General features: G+C 45.0%; 2 protein-coding genes across 2 annotated transcripts in view; both read left to right on the top strand.

Moving 5' to 3' along the window:
- The window catches only part of LOC111074847, a 39,149-nt gene extending 23,798 nt beyond the window's left edge, over window positions 1–15,351 (top strand). The window contains exons 4-12 of the mRNA XM_022367810.2: window positions 79–310; window positions 400–547; window positions 5,664–5,843; window positions 8,172–8,311; window positions 8,597–8,804; window positions 13,208–13,435; window positions 13,633–13,865; window positions 14,499–14,637; window positions 14,819–15,351. Coding sequence (XP_022223502.2) covers window positions 79–310; window positions 400–547; window positions 5,664–5,843; window positions 8,172–8,311; window positions 8,597–8,804; window positions 13,208–13,435; window positions 13,633–13,865; window positions 14,499–14,637; window positions 14,819–15,351 — 2,041 coding nt within the window. The remainder of the gene's footprint in view (window positions 1–78; window positions 311–399; window positions 548–5,663; window positions 5,844–8,171; window positions 8,312–8,596; window positions 8,805–13,207; window positions 13,436–13,632; window positions 13,866–14,498; window positions 14,638–14,818) is intronic.
- Window positions 15,352–15,438: 87 nt separating this feature from the next.
- On the top strand, window positions 15,439–16,484 carry LOC121403938. The gene is made up of 2 exons (XM_041592257.1): window positions 15,439–15,977; window positions 16,314–16,484. Exon 1 carries the CDS (start codon window positions 15,439–15,441, stop codon window positions 15,946–15,948), a length of 510 nt encoding a protein of 169 aa, XP_041448191.1. The 3' UTR covers window positions 15,949–15,977; window positions 16,314–16,484.
- Window positions 16,485–17,053: the final 569 nt, after the last annotated feature.

Raw genomic sequence — 17,053 nt, 5'->3', positions numbered from 1 at the left:
GGCATGCAACTGGTTTTCGCTACCGTTCAAGTGGACGCCTAATTAATAAAGTCTTCTCTCTCTCCATCTTTTTGGCAGACTGAAAACCGATAATAATGGCGGTGCCTGGTGCCCCAAGCATATGGTATCGAATGCGCTCAAGGAGTATCTGCAAATCGATCTGCTGCAGACGCATGTGATAACCGCCGTACGCACCCAGGGCAGATTTGGCAAGGGCCAGGGCCAGGAGTATACCGAGGCCTATGTCCTCGAGTATTGGCGTCCGGGCTTTGACAAATGGCAACGCTGGAAGAACTCTCAAGGCAAGGAGGTAAGTAAAAGAAAAACCCCCAGCACCCCCCCAAAGGATCTACCACAGAGCTAATACATTAAACACTCCTTTTTCCCATCCTTATACAGATATTGCCGGGGAACATCAACACTTATAGCGAGGTGGAGAACGCCCTGCAGCCGATTATATTTGCCTCAAAGATACGCATCTATCCGTATGGCCAGTACGATCGTACAGTGTGTCTGCGTGCCGAGATCGTTGGCTGTCCCTGGGAAGGTAAGCGCGACAGAGAATTGAAGCGAGTGCGATAAAAATACGACATGAGCAATGGGATAAGTGTGGAGAGCGGCTAACAGAGTTTTAGTGTCAGTTGCTAATTTATCAAGCGACAGGACAGGCGGCGGCCGAGGAGGAGCGGCAGCAGCGGCTACAGCCAAAAGCGGCTTAAGTGTTCTTCGTTCTGTCTGTCGGTCTGTCTGTCTGGCTGTCTTCACATTAGCATGGCATTTGCAACAGATAGAGTAAGCGAGATTGAAGCCTCTTCCATGTAAGGGGTATGGCTGTGTGGCAGTGTGGCAGTGTGGCATGTAGCTGCAGCGCAGCAGTGCACTGTATTTGGTCTGTGCTTTCAGGGTACTCTAAATAACTGAAATTCAAGGCATACCCATACCAATAAAACTAAGCAAAAAGTGGGCGTAAATACTCCTCCTCCTGCTGCTGTTGCTGCTGCTCCTCCTGCTGCTGCTGCTGCTCCTGCTGCTGCTCCTGCTACAATCATAAAGATATTTCCCTGAAAATTCTAGTAACTGCTTCCCAGTTTAGCTGGAATTTTCCCCCCAACCCCACACCCCCCACGAGTGCAGTGTACGCAATAATGCAATCCAGAACTGCGCCTATATTTACAGAACCAAGGAGGCTTCTCCTCGTAGTATTGGCGGAACCAAACTGTAGCGCATTTTTCTCTCTCTTGGCTTGGCTTTTGTTGGGTTTTCTTTTTAGCAGGCCATGTGTGTGTGTGTGTGTGGGGAGCAGAGTGTGTGTGTGTGTGTGTGTGGGGTGTAAAGTGAAGTGAATGTGTGTACTTGAAAAATATCGCGTGCAGACATTGGAAAAACATAGCCGCAAAATCGAAATCCCAGACGACGACAAGTCCAAAAAGGCAGCCAGCTAAATAAAAACAGCAAAGCACAACACAAACCTGGTCTTGTCGATGTTTGCACGCAATTGTCAAGTAGTGCACGGAGTCGACAGTACACAAAGTCTGGACAAACAAATTTTTCTATAATTTCCAGAGAGAGAGAGAGAGGCGCAGAGGCAGACTGCCACAGAGGAGTGGAGTGGAGTGGAGCCCACAGAGCCTAATGACAATTTGTAGTGCTGCCTGTGTAACCCTAGGGAAAAGGCGCGCAACTTGAAAATTATTCCGTAAATTAACGCAACGTTTCCAACGGGGCAGCGCGGGAGCGGGCAGCTCCCACTGATAAGTGGCGCCATTTGGCTACAAAAACTATGCATACGCCCGCCCCCCCACGCCCCACCCGCCCACTTTTTTGGGTGGCATGAGAATTTGAGGTTGGCAGACATGCAATCCAAGCGAATCGCCTCTGACCGCTCCACACACACACACACACACACACATTTTGCGGCCATGTCATTTGATTTGCTGCTTGCCCCATGGGGAGGGCAAGACTGGTTGGAGGGGGGGTGGGGGGCAGGCACATTTCATATGCAAATTAAACAAGATAAGATGGGGCGGGGGGCGGGTAAATGGGTCTGCAAACAGAGAACATCAGAGTGGTGTGGAGTGGAGCCAAAGGAGGGTCTAGACAAGTGCCAGACATTTGTCGGCGGTTGGGGGAAAGCAAGAAAAAGGGTGGGGTGGCTGGGGGGCTTGGCAAGAAAATCAATAAATTGTTCCTTCATTTTATTGTATCTGTGTCGATTTCATTTCGATTTTTATGTGCCCAAAGATGCATCATAATTGTTTATTAAATTGTGGCCATAAATTTGTGGTAGCAAACATTTTGAATGCAAATCGAATGCTCGCTGCCGCACCTACGACGATTCGAACGGCCGCACCCAGAATTTGTTGTTGTTGCTTGCTGCCTGCCTGCCTGCCTGGAAGCGCCACACACACAAACAAAATGGGAGTAGTCGGAGTCCCCCGCCAGCTTGGTCACGTCATGGCCCAGAGATTATCTCGAAACTTTGATTTTCCCCCCGACCCAACCACAAAAAAAAAGGCGACACTAAACACAGATTTGTTACAAAGCTTAGCCCTTCGCTTAGCAGCCATCGAACTGAAATTGGAATCAGAATTGGTTTGGGCATTGGAACTGGGAACTGGGGAACTGGGGGAACTTGGAGCTTGGGTTGGTTTTGCTGCAGTGCATTATAAATGCAACAACTGATTAGCGTTAAGCTGGCGATTTATGGGCCACCCATAACCCATTACCCCATTACCCTATTCGTGGCTATATAATTTATGGATCTTTTAAAGGGCATTAGGTTTGAGAGGTGGTTGGTTTCTGCTGTTTTCTGGTGGCTGTTGAAATTTGAAGCTCACTGAAGAAGTTGCTGAGGGTCTGGGTGTTTGAATTTTGTGCGTGTGTGCGTGTGTGTGGGTACGACAGGTGGGTGTAGCTAAAGATTATGCGACTCTCAAGTGGGAGAGAAGTTTAGAAAAGAGTTTGAGATCTTAAATTTCATTGCTGCCTAGTGAAGGCAGCCAGGCGAAAGCTATTTAAATTATTTAAAAATTACAAAAGAAAAGGCCCTAACTAAATACCTTAATGAGTTTCTTTATTATTCTGTATGTAATAATTGTCCGATTTTGATGAATTTTTGTAGATAAATAGATCATGGAAATTTATACAAATAAACCAAGTTTCAGCTTAATAACTTGCAAATTGTAAACACCACAACTTTTTTCTTTACTCAAACACTAACAATAAAAGGGTTCCGATTATAACGATTTTTGGTAAATAGTTAGATAAAAGCTGTCTATAATTATTTAACAATTTTAAGCTTCATAGCTTAAAAATTGCAGAATATAAAGATTGCAGATTAAAGGTTTATAGGAGCCTAAAAATGATGAAAATATTTTTAACATATGTAAAATATCCAAAGGCCTACTCGTAAAATGTAAAATTCGACAAAATTTCATTTCCTCCTAAAGCTCTTTTATTTTTTGGGTAATTTCTTGCTGAAATAACAAAAACCCTTGGCAGCTAGCGACTTTCTTTATGTCTAAAGGGTAAAGCTCTTTCCTGTTCCCACTCTTCACTGTCATCCCCTTTCTGTAGCTCTCCCTCTGCAGTTCACTGCGAGACCCACTCATCCATCCATCTTATATCCTCAATTTGACTCATCAACGTTGTCGTTGTCGTCGTTGGGTTGCGTGACGTTGTTCCCCCCCCCCAAAAAAAAAAGGGAAGGAAAATTACATTTTATATATTGCAGTTTCAGTGTATCCGCCCCCGCCATTTGCCATCTTCCACGCACTTAAACAAGGACTTGTTCCTTACTTTTTGTTGCTGTTGTTTTTTTTTTTTGCTCATTTTTTCGGCAGTATTATCCTCCTGTTAAACCCCCCCAAGCAACAATCTGCTGCTGCTGCTGCTGCTGCTGCTGCTGGGGCGACACGCAAATAAGAATCGCATGCAAGCACGCGAATAACAAGGCAGAGGCAGACACAGACAGACAGACAGACAGAAGGAGTAGGGGGCAGCCCCAGTCAAGGGAGGAGCAGCACAAGTCGAAGTATGGGGCAGCCCCAGCTAAAGGAGGGACAGTCCCAGCTAAAGCAGGCGCAGCAGAACTTCCCCCCTTCCTTGGGTCCCCACCCCCTGCTGCTGTCTTTCTGCTCATATGTGGACATTGCGTGAATGTCGCGTTGTGTGTGCCGCGCGGCGGCAACAACAGTGAACCGCGCCGCGCGTTGCCTTAAATGTCTTGGCAGTTAATTAAATATACAATTTCTTTGTGTGTGTGTGTGTGTGTTTCATGGCGTGTCCACAGTACACAGTCCACAGTCCAGTGTCCTGTGTCCTTCTATATAATTCTTGTAATTAAATGAATGCCTTGAATAATAATTAATATTTTTATTGCCACACAGACACACACACAGTCCTCATGTATGATCAATAACTGTCATTTCCTACCTGAACGAACATCATTATCTATTGCTACCTATAATTATGTGTAATTATGTGATTTTTTTTTTTGGTAATTATTGGAAAATTCCTTCCACCTTCCATTTGTTGTCCTGCCTGTCTGTCTTTCTGTAATGTATGTGGCCACGTGCCTGGATTGTGTAAATAGAAATTCAAGTGAAATTAGTTAAACGTACCCCCCCACCGACCATTTTCCTTCCTGCTGCTGCTTGCTTTTCCTTGCTATAATTATATTGAGTGCCCTGGCAACCCCTAACTGCTGTTTTCTTGCTGTTTTCTGGTTTTTTTCCATACCAAATGTAATTGTTTTTGCAGTCGGGGGGGAATGAATGAACGTCCACACTGCCCACGTAGCTAATTAGTGTCAGGTGTTTGTTCTTTGCCCCCCCCAGCACCACACACACACTGTGTGCTAACCCCAATTGTATCTCCTTTAAGCGTGTTACCCAAAGTTAGCCCCAAAAAAAACCGCTCAAAACATTTTGTTTTCTGGCTGTGAGTCAGTTCTGCTTTTTGGCTGCTTAAAACATTTGACTTTGACATTGAAAAACTATACACACCGAAAATCCACAATCCACAATCCACAACCCCCCACGAAACCCAATTTCCCACATTTTTCCCCGCACTCTGAAAATTTTGTGCTAAAAAAAAACCACAAAAACCAAATGGCAGACAGAGCGAAGCGAACCAAAGGAGCGTGGAGAGGAGAGGAGCGCAGTAGAGTGGCCACAAAACGAAATTATGTTTCAAAAGTAACTCAATATCCTGCTGCTGTCTCTCTCTCTCTTACACCCTCTCTCTCACTCACTCTCCCACTCTCTCATTCCCCCTCTCTCTGTTGAAAAGTTCCGCCCGCCTTTGGCTTAGGGGAAGCATTGAAAACTTTAAATTTTTACCGCAGTTTAAAAACCATACCACAAAAACCCATCCATCCCATCCATTCCTCTGCCTCCCCTATCCACCTAAATAGGGGGCTGCACACACATTGTCAGTCGTTTGTCTGCATCACGTGACACGCTACGTGACGTGACATGACGTGTGTGCATGTCCCCCCGTGCCCACCGTGCCACTCTCCACCGCCTAACCCGTCTCTCCCCACACCTTGCTTCTCATGTTACGCTATTTTTGGGGTTTTACGTTTGGTTTTTGGTATCACTTCCACGAATCGCTTTTGCCTGTTCGAGTTCGAGTATTTAAAATTTCCGTTTTCTTTGCAGAGGGCATCGTCTCGTACAGCATTCCAAAGGGCGTGCAACGCGGCATGGAAGTGGATCTCTCCGACAAGACATACGATGGCAATGAGCAGGGCGATCGGTATGTGGATGGTCTGGGCCAGCTGGTGGACGGACAGAAGGGCAAGGATAACTTCCGCACGGATATCCATGGATTTGGCAAGGGTAAGTAATCGAAAATTCCTTTTTGGTGGGTATTCCTTTAATTAGCCGTCATTTGGGGCACTTAAACCAGTTAGAGAGGCAAATACTGAAAGCATAGTTCTCCGTTTCTTAAAGTTTTCGCTGTTAAAAGTTTGAAAAGAGAGGGAAAAAAATATCGCTTCTCTGGGAGAGCTCTTCCATAGATTGGTACTTCCTTAGACATACCTTTTAATCGCGTAAATCCCTACAAATAAATCCTTTCTGCATTTTAAGAATATTATCAACATTATTCAGTTATGCTTTTTAATTCTTAAATCGCTTTTACAATCGCAGATCGGCCCTTGAGCGATATTTTTATGCATAAAATACATTAAATCCTATTCATTATTGTTTTATATTTTTAATTTCCCAAAACACTTTCTAGTTCTAATTCTCATAAATAGTTTTCCCGCCTTTAGCTTTCTAGTAATCCGCTCAGTAGATTTCCGCTAGATTTTCCTCTGCATCCTGCAGCTTCCTGCATTGAAACGAAACTTTTTGGCGCCTAAATGGCTTCCCTCTGCCAGCCCCTAAAAGGCAATAACTTTCGCCATATACCAAGTCCACAGCTCCTAACTCATGGTAAAGCCAACCCCCCCTCCGTGCACCAACACACAAAGATTTATGGCAATAGAAAAAACTGATTAACATCAAATAATTACAAAAGTTGCACCGACAGAAAAAGCATAAGGCAAAGTCTGACCTACGCCCCATTCTCCCCGCCCGCCTGCACCCATACTGAAAGCTCACTTCATTGAACAGCGGGTGGCAGTGGTGGTGGCGGGAGGGGGCAAGAGATTCCTGGAAAACTTTTTGGCTTTTCGCAAATAATTTGCCTGCCACACACACACACAAACACACAATAAACGAGGAATAAATAATACTCTGGGAGCCGTAAGTTTTTCGGACTAGAACTACGACTATTTGGCTGGGGCTATGGCAGCAAAAACTTGCACGGATATGCCACCCCGAATGAGAGAGAGAGTGAGCACTGCTCCACAGTCTGCTCTCTCTCTCTCTCTGTGGATATTCCCCTCGTGCTGCCCGCTCTGCTGGCATTTTCCTGCCTGTAAAAATGTAAACATTATGCATATTTGATAATTTATGGCAACACTGGCATTCATTTCCGCCCCAGCGGCTGCACTGCCGCCGCCTGCAAAAAAGTTGCCGAGGAATTTTCGCAATGCTCCGCAAGTTTATTTTTTGCCATTTCGCACATTTTCACTGGCCCCGTCGGGCGACCGGCGACCGGGGGCACTGTCGTCGCTGGTGGCACCTCCTCTGATCCTCCCCTGTTTGCCATAGTTTTGGCAAATGGCCAATAATCGAAAATTATTGAAAACTTTACGCAGGAGTAAAGTTTCGGTCAGACAATTAGACATGCAGTCGCTGTGCCCCGTATCTCCACGAAGCCTTCCCTTGGGTGGGTAGTTGCTGTACCCAGAAGTCTCCCCCTGATAGTTGCTGTTCCCCCCGCCCATCGCTGGCATTCGAGACATCGTCGAGACAGTAGCCCCCATAAAATGAGAGTTCGCATTGCATCATGACAAAAGTTTTCCCTTTATTTTTCGGGAATTATTTGCTCGTTTTATTTGTTGTTTTTTTTTTTGTTTTTTGTTTGCTTGCTTATTTGCATTGTAAGTGGAAATCAATACGAGAATTTGAATGGTGGGTTTCCTCTTTCCCTTCCCTCCCATCTATTGATTGCCCCCCCCTAAGACCATCACACACAAACCTCTTTCTTCTCCTGCCCTCCTGCTGCTGCTGCTGCTGCTTGTCGTATAATTTCTGGTTACAGCTTGTTTGCTGGGTGGACCTTATAGCCATATAACCATTCGTAGTGGCACTGGCAGCAGTTAATATTGCATGACTTATGCATAGCGGAGACCCCCTCTCTCTCTCTCTCTCTCTCTAAGCCCCCCACGTAGGTCTCCAGCTGAAATTAGGGCCATGCAAACAAAGGCAACAGCAGCCCAGCACACACACACAGGGGAAAAAAATGGCTTAAATGTCGCATTGGCCATAATTTCTAGTTATGTGGGGGGGTGAGACCCTAACTCCCCACCCCCAACTCCCAACCCCCCACCCCCTGCTAGACCTTCGTGAGCATTTATTTGCTTTTTGTGTGTGGGGGGGAGCCCAGAAAACTTCACCCCCTACAAACCGAGAGCCACAGCAAAAAGCTTAAATAGCTTTACATGTCAGTCCTTTTTTTTGGGGTTTGGTCTATTGATTTTCAGCTACCGCCCCCCGCATTTGCCGCTCTGCCTACATTTCTGATGGTTTTTTATTTGTTTCGTCTTCTTGCAGGTTATGAATGGATTGGCTGGCGGAATGATACGCCCGGTCTGATGGGCAAACCGGTTGAAATTGTCTTTGAATTCGATACGGTACGCAATTTCAGTGCCATCGTCCTGCACACAAACAATATGTTCGCCAAGGATGTTCAGGTGAGTGTCCCATAACCCCAAAACAGCGCCCAAAAAAGGGGTGTGCAAGTGGCGCATTAAGGTTGGGGGATTTTTAAGTGATTTAAGCGATTTTGTGGCACGGTTCAGTAAGCGCAAGAAGCGTCTATATATTATGCTTGAAAATTCATCGATTTACTGCGCATATTGAACCCAGAGAAATCCTTTTCCTTGACATATCTGCGCCTGAAATTATTGATTCTTTAGCGCCTTTATTTATTTCATTTCTTTAACCCTTTTTCTCTCTCTCTCTCTCTCTGTCTTTAGGTCTTTGTTCATGCCAAAGTCTTCTTTAGCATCGGTGGACGTTACTTCTCTGGCGAGCCCGTTCAGTTCTCGTATATGCCCGATACCATTATGGATCATGCCAGAGATGTGACCATTAAGCTGCATCATCGTGTGGGCAAATATTTGAAAATCAATTTGTATTTTGCCGTCAAATGGATAATGCTATCGGAGATCAGTTTTATATCCGGTAAGTACACTCCACACACACTTGTATTCGTACACTCCGTACGTGATGTACTCGAATGAAAATGAATAAAAATTGCCAGAAAATTGCCAGGGAGCTGGAGCTGGAGCAGGAGAAGGGACAGGGACAGGGACAGGCAGAGGGACCTGAATCTGAATGCATTTTTCAGCTTCATTTCACTTTCGAGTGGAGGAAAATGCAATGCATTACACTTAACAGACGGGGGATAAAACATTTTTCCAACATTTTGGCTAACAACAATGGGCAGCAGGCTGGCAGGGGGAGACAGCAGCAGGCTGGCAGGGGGAGACAGCAGCAGGCTGACTGACTGGAGGGGTAGACAGCAGCAGGCAGGCAGAAGGGGGGGAGAAAAACAGTCGAGAGATAAGTGAAGCAGAGAAAAGAAAATCCCTCTCAATGGAGAGTGTCTGTCCCTCCTTTTGCTGGCTGCTGGCTTAGGGGTAGCATACACCCCCCCCAGCCCACAGCATCAGCCTCTGGGAGGGTGCAATGCCAGTGCAATGCCTGGCATTTTTCCTGGCATGTCCTGATTAAATTGTACCAAGTGCAAGGCTCAATCCCAGGCAACATGTTTAGACAATATTTTCATGGCACATTTGCCATCGGTACGGCAGAGTGCAACCCCCCGAAGCACAAATTGCTCTAAAGCGGGCGATCCGGCTATAGATCCTCGGGTTTTGGCAGCGGTCACTGAACTGCCAGTCCAGTGATCATTTATATTCATTCCAGAGTTTTTCGGGGTTTTTACCCACCCCCAAAAACGCAGCCAAATCGAAGCGTAAATCTAGGGAAATCCCAACACCCATGTGCAGCGGCAGTAGGTGTGAAAATCCGACTAGGGTATAGATTTCCATGGATAGTTCGTCCATCCATGGGAGTTTGATTGATGAGTCAAATAGAGCGTGCCGCATGAATGGGGATTTCCTTTCCGGCATATTACTATTTTTTTTTTCCGGCCAGATGGTTTTAGGGGATTTAGGGCCCTGCGACGCCGCTTGCCAGAGAGGGGTGGCATTTTCTAATAGTTTTAAATGCCTAAAGGAAGTTGACCCATAAATCGAATGCTAGTGAGATTTTTATAGTTCAATTAGGAATAAGCAGAGAGAGAGAGAGAGAAACAGATTGAAAACGCGAACAGAAACGGAAAAGAAAGCCATGCCATGTCATACCTGAGGAGCTTCATAAGGAAACCAATTTATGAAGGGGAAGAGGGAAGTGATCTGGAAGCAGATCTTTTGAAACTAAAAAATCCCATAAGAGGATCTTTTGAAAGTAAATAAAGGAACGGAGAACAGAGAACAGAGCTGGCATGATGCATGGGTTTTATATTGAGTGGGATATGCCCCGAAGGATTTACTGAGGGGCAGCAAACTTAATTCAGAAATTGAAAGATCATTCCAACACAATCATCCTTTTATCCCACAAGCAAAAACTGACGATCCCCTTGAGCCAAAAATTTACTGAGAAACAATCACTTGAAGATCCGTAATCCTGCCAGGCATTACGCAGCACAATACTAACCCAAGGATAGCCAAAAAAAAAAAAAATAAAAGCAAAAACCACAATACCAAAACGGAAAAAAATAAAGAAAAAAGTTTCATGCTGCGCGTTCTGTGGGGCAGGGGCAGCAATTACATGATGCACCAGAAACAGCATTTGTCACGCACACAAAAAAGCGACAGCAACGAGAGAGAGAGAGACGCCAGAGATGGTATGGGATGATCTTTATAGGTTGCAGGCAGTACGTTACCTCCCAGTGGCAGCCAGCTGTTTTTTTTTAACATGCCACTCAAGCAAAGGCCTCAAAGAACTAGCGTAAGGGGGTGTGGTAGGGTGGGGTGGGGGGGGTAGGATAGGGTGTAAACAAAAGAGCGAAACGCACGTATCTTTCGAGTGTTTCATACGAATGCGTATATATTTTTATCAGGCACTGTATACAGCCGAGAGATTTAACCCCAATTTGTGAAGATTTTGCTTGCGGTGATTTGCTGTCGCTGGAGTTAGTATATTTAAAGGTTTTTGGCTCTAAAAATACAAAAGAAAACCATGAAAACAAAGAGCCAGAGAACGAGCGAGAGAGGGAGAGGGAGGGAGAGAGAGAGACCCTGGGGACACACAAAGAGAATTAGTTATAAAAGAAAGAGCAGGCATGCGATGAGAGGGAACAAATAACAGAAAGGGATATGCGGCATATTTGCCATTATTTCTTGGTCCTGCCTGCCTCCCTCTGTGTCTGTGTGTGTGATAAATGTGGCACGAAATATTTTAATTATTTTAAACGTTTTATGACGACCACAGAGAGGTTAGAGGGGGAGAGGGAGAGCGTGGCAAGGAGATGCTAGAGATATTTCCCCCTTTTATGGCACAAGTAGGGAAGCGCACAGGAAAAAACACAAGCGACAAGCAGGACAATGGCAATGTCGAAACAAAAGCCCAGCAGGAACCACACAGCGAAACTTCACACAGGGGATGGGCATGAGGATGGGGGGGGGGGTGGCATGGCATGGTATGGTATGGCATGCCTTGAGAGTAGACTGCCCCGTCTAAGGAGCCCAAGCGACATAACTCAAAACAGCAGCCAGAGCCCTTACTACTCCTCCGTGGACTGCTCCTGTGCTGCTTCTGTACTGCTTCTGTATTCCTCCTCCTGTACTCCTCCGCTGTACTTTTCCACTCAGTCAGCCATGGGACGAGGACGAGAACTTCACACAGTAATTACGCCATTTACTGTCCTGTAGAAAACGGGGTCACCCACTCAAGGAAACGCTTTTTTTGGGCAGCAACAGCAGCCAAGCCCAGCGTAGCGCAGCCCTGGGGGCGTACAAAAAAACAAACCTCTCGCCCTCACATTCTTCGAAGAGAGCGAGAGCGAGAGGATGAAACATTTCTGCTTTGTTATGCCCTCAAGATGTTGGCGAGATAAATGACAACACTTCTGGGGCCACAGCAGCAGCATTACCATCACCATCATCATCATTGCCATATGCTGTATTCTGTTGGTAGTTGGGTGGAGCGATTCCAGAGCGTAAAACATAAGCCTGGGCCATGGTATTATTTAGAGATCAAAGGAAACTCCTGAACAGGTGCCACGTCCGCGCAGGGTCTAAGCTAATAATCAGGCCTAAGCCTTAGGAATTATGGAACGCCGGGAGTTATTAACCAACGCTAAGATAACTGAGCCTCGGGGGTTGATGGAGCAATGAAAATTGATGGAATGGATAGATATGATGGATTAGAAATAATTAAGAAACGGAAGTATGGTGTGCGGGCAATTAGAAGGATGGTGGACCCAAAGAACTCGAGATATAAAAGAGATACAACTTTGATGTTTATGGGTGAAGAAAGTAGAAGAAACTTAAGCAGAAATATTCAGTGGGAGAGTGTTCTACGGGTGCTCTAGTCCATTATAACCCATGGTAACTCATGATATATGGCACATACGACTTTGCTGTTTATGTGGCAGAAAAGTTAGAGGAATATATGCAGAATTTTAAAATGAGAGATGAGCTAGGAGTTCTCTAAGCTATTATAACCCATGATAACTCATGATATATGGCAGCTACGACTTTGGTTTTCTTGTGGCAAGCAAGTTGGAAAAAAAGTAAGCAGAAATATATGCTGCAAGATATTCCAAGATTACTCTAAGCTATTATAGCCCATAGTAACTCATGATATAGTGGTGCTATACGTACCACTTTTCTACTATTATAAAGCTCATAGATTGCCCAACTGTTAACTAAAGTGAGGCATAAGCAAAAGTTAATTAAACTCAAGATATCATATGATATATGTTTAGGTGCCAGCCCAGAGTTACGCCAATCAAAACGCACTCCAAGCATAACATTCATAATGAAACAACAAGATATATGTAGGGTTTCCTCACGCATATATTAAACCATTTCAAAATCATTAGGAAAAAACAAAACCCAAAATAAATATTCATAAGACACGAGGGAGAGAGAGAGTAAGGAAGAGCGAGTGACGCCCCTTAAAAAAAAAAAACAAATCAAATCAAACATCTGCACACAAGACCTTTTTTTTCCAGCGACCCAAAAGTTGACAGGAAATGAACACGTTAGAGGTCATATATATTGTACGAAAACGAAAAGAAAAGCGTGTCGAAGGCGAAACAATTTAAAGCAGAACGAAAGGTGTAAAGAAAGGGACTCTGCCAGCAAAGAAAGGCGAAGGGAAAGAGACAGAGACAGAGAGCGAAGAAAAACTAATCATTGAAGCGCAGCTGTGCGCGGCAGCGTCGTGGTCGGTGGTGGCGGCAAAACTTCTAAAGATGGAAATGAAATGAACTTCCAACCCAACCCAATCTACTCGTAACTCGTTCTGTGTCTCATTTTGCTTTTCCATTTCCCCTCTGTATTTTTTTGCAGTGCCCGCCATGGGAAATTTCACAGACGAACAGGAGCAGCGCAACAGTAATTCGCCCAGCCAGGCGCAGGATACACGCGAATATCCATTGCAGAGCAACGACTATCAGCACAATCATGGCACAAATAAAATGAATGTCGGCGCCACTGGTGCTGGCACAGGAGGCGGCAACACTGGCAACGCTGGTGGCATATCCACATCCGACTCCAAGTACAGCAATGGACCGCAATGTAAGTGTGTGTGTGTGTGTGCCAGCATTGGCCAGCATTAAATTCAATTTAAACACAAAAAAAAAGGCAAAAGAAAAAGCCTTTTTGCTAATTATTTAGTTGAACAATATTTACATTTAATTTCATTTCGTGTCGCGCACTTTGTTCATTTAAAATTTCAATTTTCTCTTTCTCTCTCTCTCTTTGTCTCTCTTTAGTAATTGCACCACGGCCCATTGATCAGGAGCCGAACGATGCGAATTTCATTGGCGTTGTCATTGTTGTCCTAACAACGATAATTATCCTTTTGGTGGCCATCATCCTGTTCATCGTATCGCGCACCAAACGCGCCCGCGGCAGCAACGTACTCGATGCATTCCAATACAGCTTCAATCCGAACACCCTCGGCGGCAATGTGGATAAGCATCGACCCAATGGCAATAGCATTAAGGTGAGCGAGAGCAGCAGCAGCAGCAGCATCAAATAGTGGGAGAGTCCGGGTGTGGGTCGTACTGTATGGATCATTGGCAAATTCCTTGCCTTGCATCGAAAATTCCACATAATTGTTCAATGTAGCGTGGAGTTTCCACATTGCTTACGTTTCTACGTGCGAGTCTGCTGCTGCCCCTGCCCCTGCTGCTTCCGGCATTTATTTAATAGAACTTTTCAATGGGCTGGCAGGCTGGCAGGCAGGCAGGCAGGCAGCAGTGGACTCTGGGCTTCTGCTGTTGATTTGTGGGGGTCAGCGCAGAAAAAAAAAAAATACTTTAAAGTTTCGTACAAAACAGAAGGTGGCAAGAAAATTGGATTAAAGAAGTTTTCCGCCTCAAGTGGAGGGCAGTGTGTGGAAAAACTTGAAACTTGTAACACGAAACGAAAGAACTATTCAAGTAGAAAGATTTGCAAGGCAACAGGCTAAAGGAGGATTTGTTTTGGTGTAAATCTACCAATTAATCGAACACTTTACTGGCATATCGATTGTTTTCGCGTTTTTTTGGGGTTAAATTATATCTAGAAATTAAGTGCTGGCAGGCTTGCTCTTTCCTTAACAACTAAACCTTTATTATTCTTTCTTCCATTGCAGGCCAGTGTCGATGACAGTGATTCCATTGGCAAGAACAGCCTCTACCACGAGCCCTTCAATGTCAACATGTACACGAGCGGTGTGAATGGCTACGCAGCGGTTAATGATTTACAATGCAACATGACGCCAGACTATACAGGTGTGTACCGCCACAGTGAACCCTCAGACCTCAGACAGCCAAAAACCGCGCTAAATCCTCGCTCGCGTCCCACATTTCCGTTCCGTGCCCGGAACTAATGCAAATAAATTTTTGTGTGACAATTTCCCCAACGACTAAAGGCAACTTCTTTTTTTTTTTCATGTCTCTCTCCCTCACACAGATGTACCGGAAGGTGGCTACGCGGTGCCCCACATGCAGGACTATATGCCCTCGACAAAAATGGCCAACTCCGGCGTCGGTGTGGGCGTGGGCATGGGCGGTGGCTATGTGAATGTGAGGAGAACACCGCCACCACCGCTGAGCAGCATATTCCCCAGGCCGCCAACTGTGCCGCCGCCGCCCATGGAGAAGTATTATGCCACCACGGCCATTTTTAAGCCCATCAAGGGCGCTGGCTCTGGCCTGAGCAGCGGTGGCAACACCAGCAACACAAACACTGTGAGCAGCGGCGGTGGCAAGAGCAGCCACAGCCACAGCAGCAGCAGCGCCAACCAGCAGCAGCAGCAGCAGCAGCAGGAGCATAACAATGGCATCTACGACGATGGCATGGGCACCATGAACTCCCAGTCGACGGCACCGATGATCAATCCGTACAGCAGTGGACAGAGTTCGGCGGCCGCTGCAGCCGCCGCTGCTGCGGAGTTTCAGCGTGCCAGAACCTACAATTTCCGCAGCTATCCCGATAATCTCTAGTTCGAAGCCTCCTTGAAGTTGGCAGCTCGCTCGAATGTGGCACCAGCCGCCGCCACCGCCGCCGCTCCCGTCGCCAGCACCAGCACCATGCCGAAGAAGCCGCAACATTTGAGCCTGGCCAGCAGCACGGCCAACAGCAGCAACAACAGCAAGCCCAAGTACAGTCTGACCCTGCACAATAGCAGCAATAGCAAGTATGCCACATGCAACAAGAATAACCCACAGGCAACAACAACAGCAACAACAGGAACAACAACACTGCGCGACAATCATCATCAGAGGCAGCACCTCAAGGCATTGCGGCTGACACGGGATGCAGCACCCGGCGGGGATGCGGACTACAAGCGACCCACCATGACGGGGCTGACGGGCCTGTCGCCCGGCGAGGATCTGGTGGGTGTCCATCAGAACAGGACGCTGGCTGCCATGAAGCCCTTGGCTTTGGCGGCTGTCAATGGAGAAGCTTCAACTAATCTAACAAAATCGATGGGACTGGGAATGGGTATAGGGATGGGGAATGGAATAGGAAATGGAAATGGAAATGGAATGGCGAACGGTGTTATGAGAACACAAAACAACAGGCTGTGGTATCATTGATGAAAACCCCATTATTAAATGGATTTGAGGTGAGTAAAAAACTAATAAATAAATCAAATATTATAGTTGGCTAACAAAATAAATTAAATCTTTTGCAAAAAGTACTGTACTCTAAAAATTAAAGAAAAAATTATAAAATATCATTTGGAATATTAGATTAATTTTTATATTTTCCTATCTTTATTTTTTGATTTTTCTGTTTGAAATAATTGTCTGATCTTGTTGATTCTTGGTAGATAAATAACTAATGCAACTCAGAGTTATTTTTCTGCAGAGTTTCATTTTAATATACGAATATATAATACTCTTTTTGGCATTCTCAAGACTAACCTCCAGCCCTTACGTTCTGCTCTTTCAATTTACAGCGCTGAAACTCTACACGAAAATCCAACAAACCAGCAAGTAAACGTTACAAAGTCAAGTACAGAAAAATGGAGCGTGCATCCCACATACAGGGGTCAAAGGCTGATGCAGCAGACAGCCAGCACAAAGCGTCGAAAACAATTAAACCCACTGAGCTAAACAGAAACGAAAAACAGAAACGTAAAGAAACGTAAAGAAACGAAACGAAATGAATACGTTAATCATCAAGACCTACCTACAAAAATCATAAGTGTAGTGTTAATGTCGATGTCGATGTCGAGGAGCAATGCCAACGAAATAGGTAAAGGAATGGTATGGTAAAATAAAAATACCCTGTAAATATAAATAGGAAACGGTAGTGAGCAACAAACCCCCCCACACATTGCATAGAGCTGAATTTTAAAACAACAAAATGCGCATCGTAGGACAAAAAGAAAAAAGAAAAATAAAAATCAAGAAGAAAAAAATCACTCGAATGATAAATGAAATATAAATGAATAATGAATATATAAAAACGAATTTAAGGTCTAGCATTTAGCGACATTCATTAATTTGTTTATAAAACGAAAAGCAGCAGAAAGAAAATATTTTATTGTAATGGATTAAAAATGATTAAAAAAAATGACTCAAAAAAAAAAAATAAACTAGCGTATAAAAAAATAAAAAAGTTCAACTGATTTTTAGTACCTTTTCGAAAGCAACCAAAACAAAAACAAAAAAAGGAAAAACACACACACAACAC

Source organism: Drosophila obscura, unplaced genomic scaffold, assembly GCF_018151105.1.
Source record: "Drosophila obscura isolate BZ-5 IFL unplaced genomic scaffold, ASM1815110v1 contig_179, whole genome shotgun sequence".
NCBI lineage: Eukaryota > Metazoa > Arthropoda > Insecta > Diptera > Drosophilidae > Drosophila > Drosophila obscura.
This window is presented reverse-complemented; position numbering and strand designations above follow the sequence as displayed.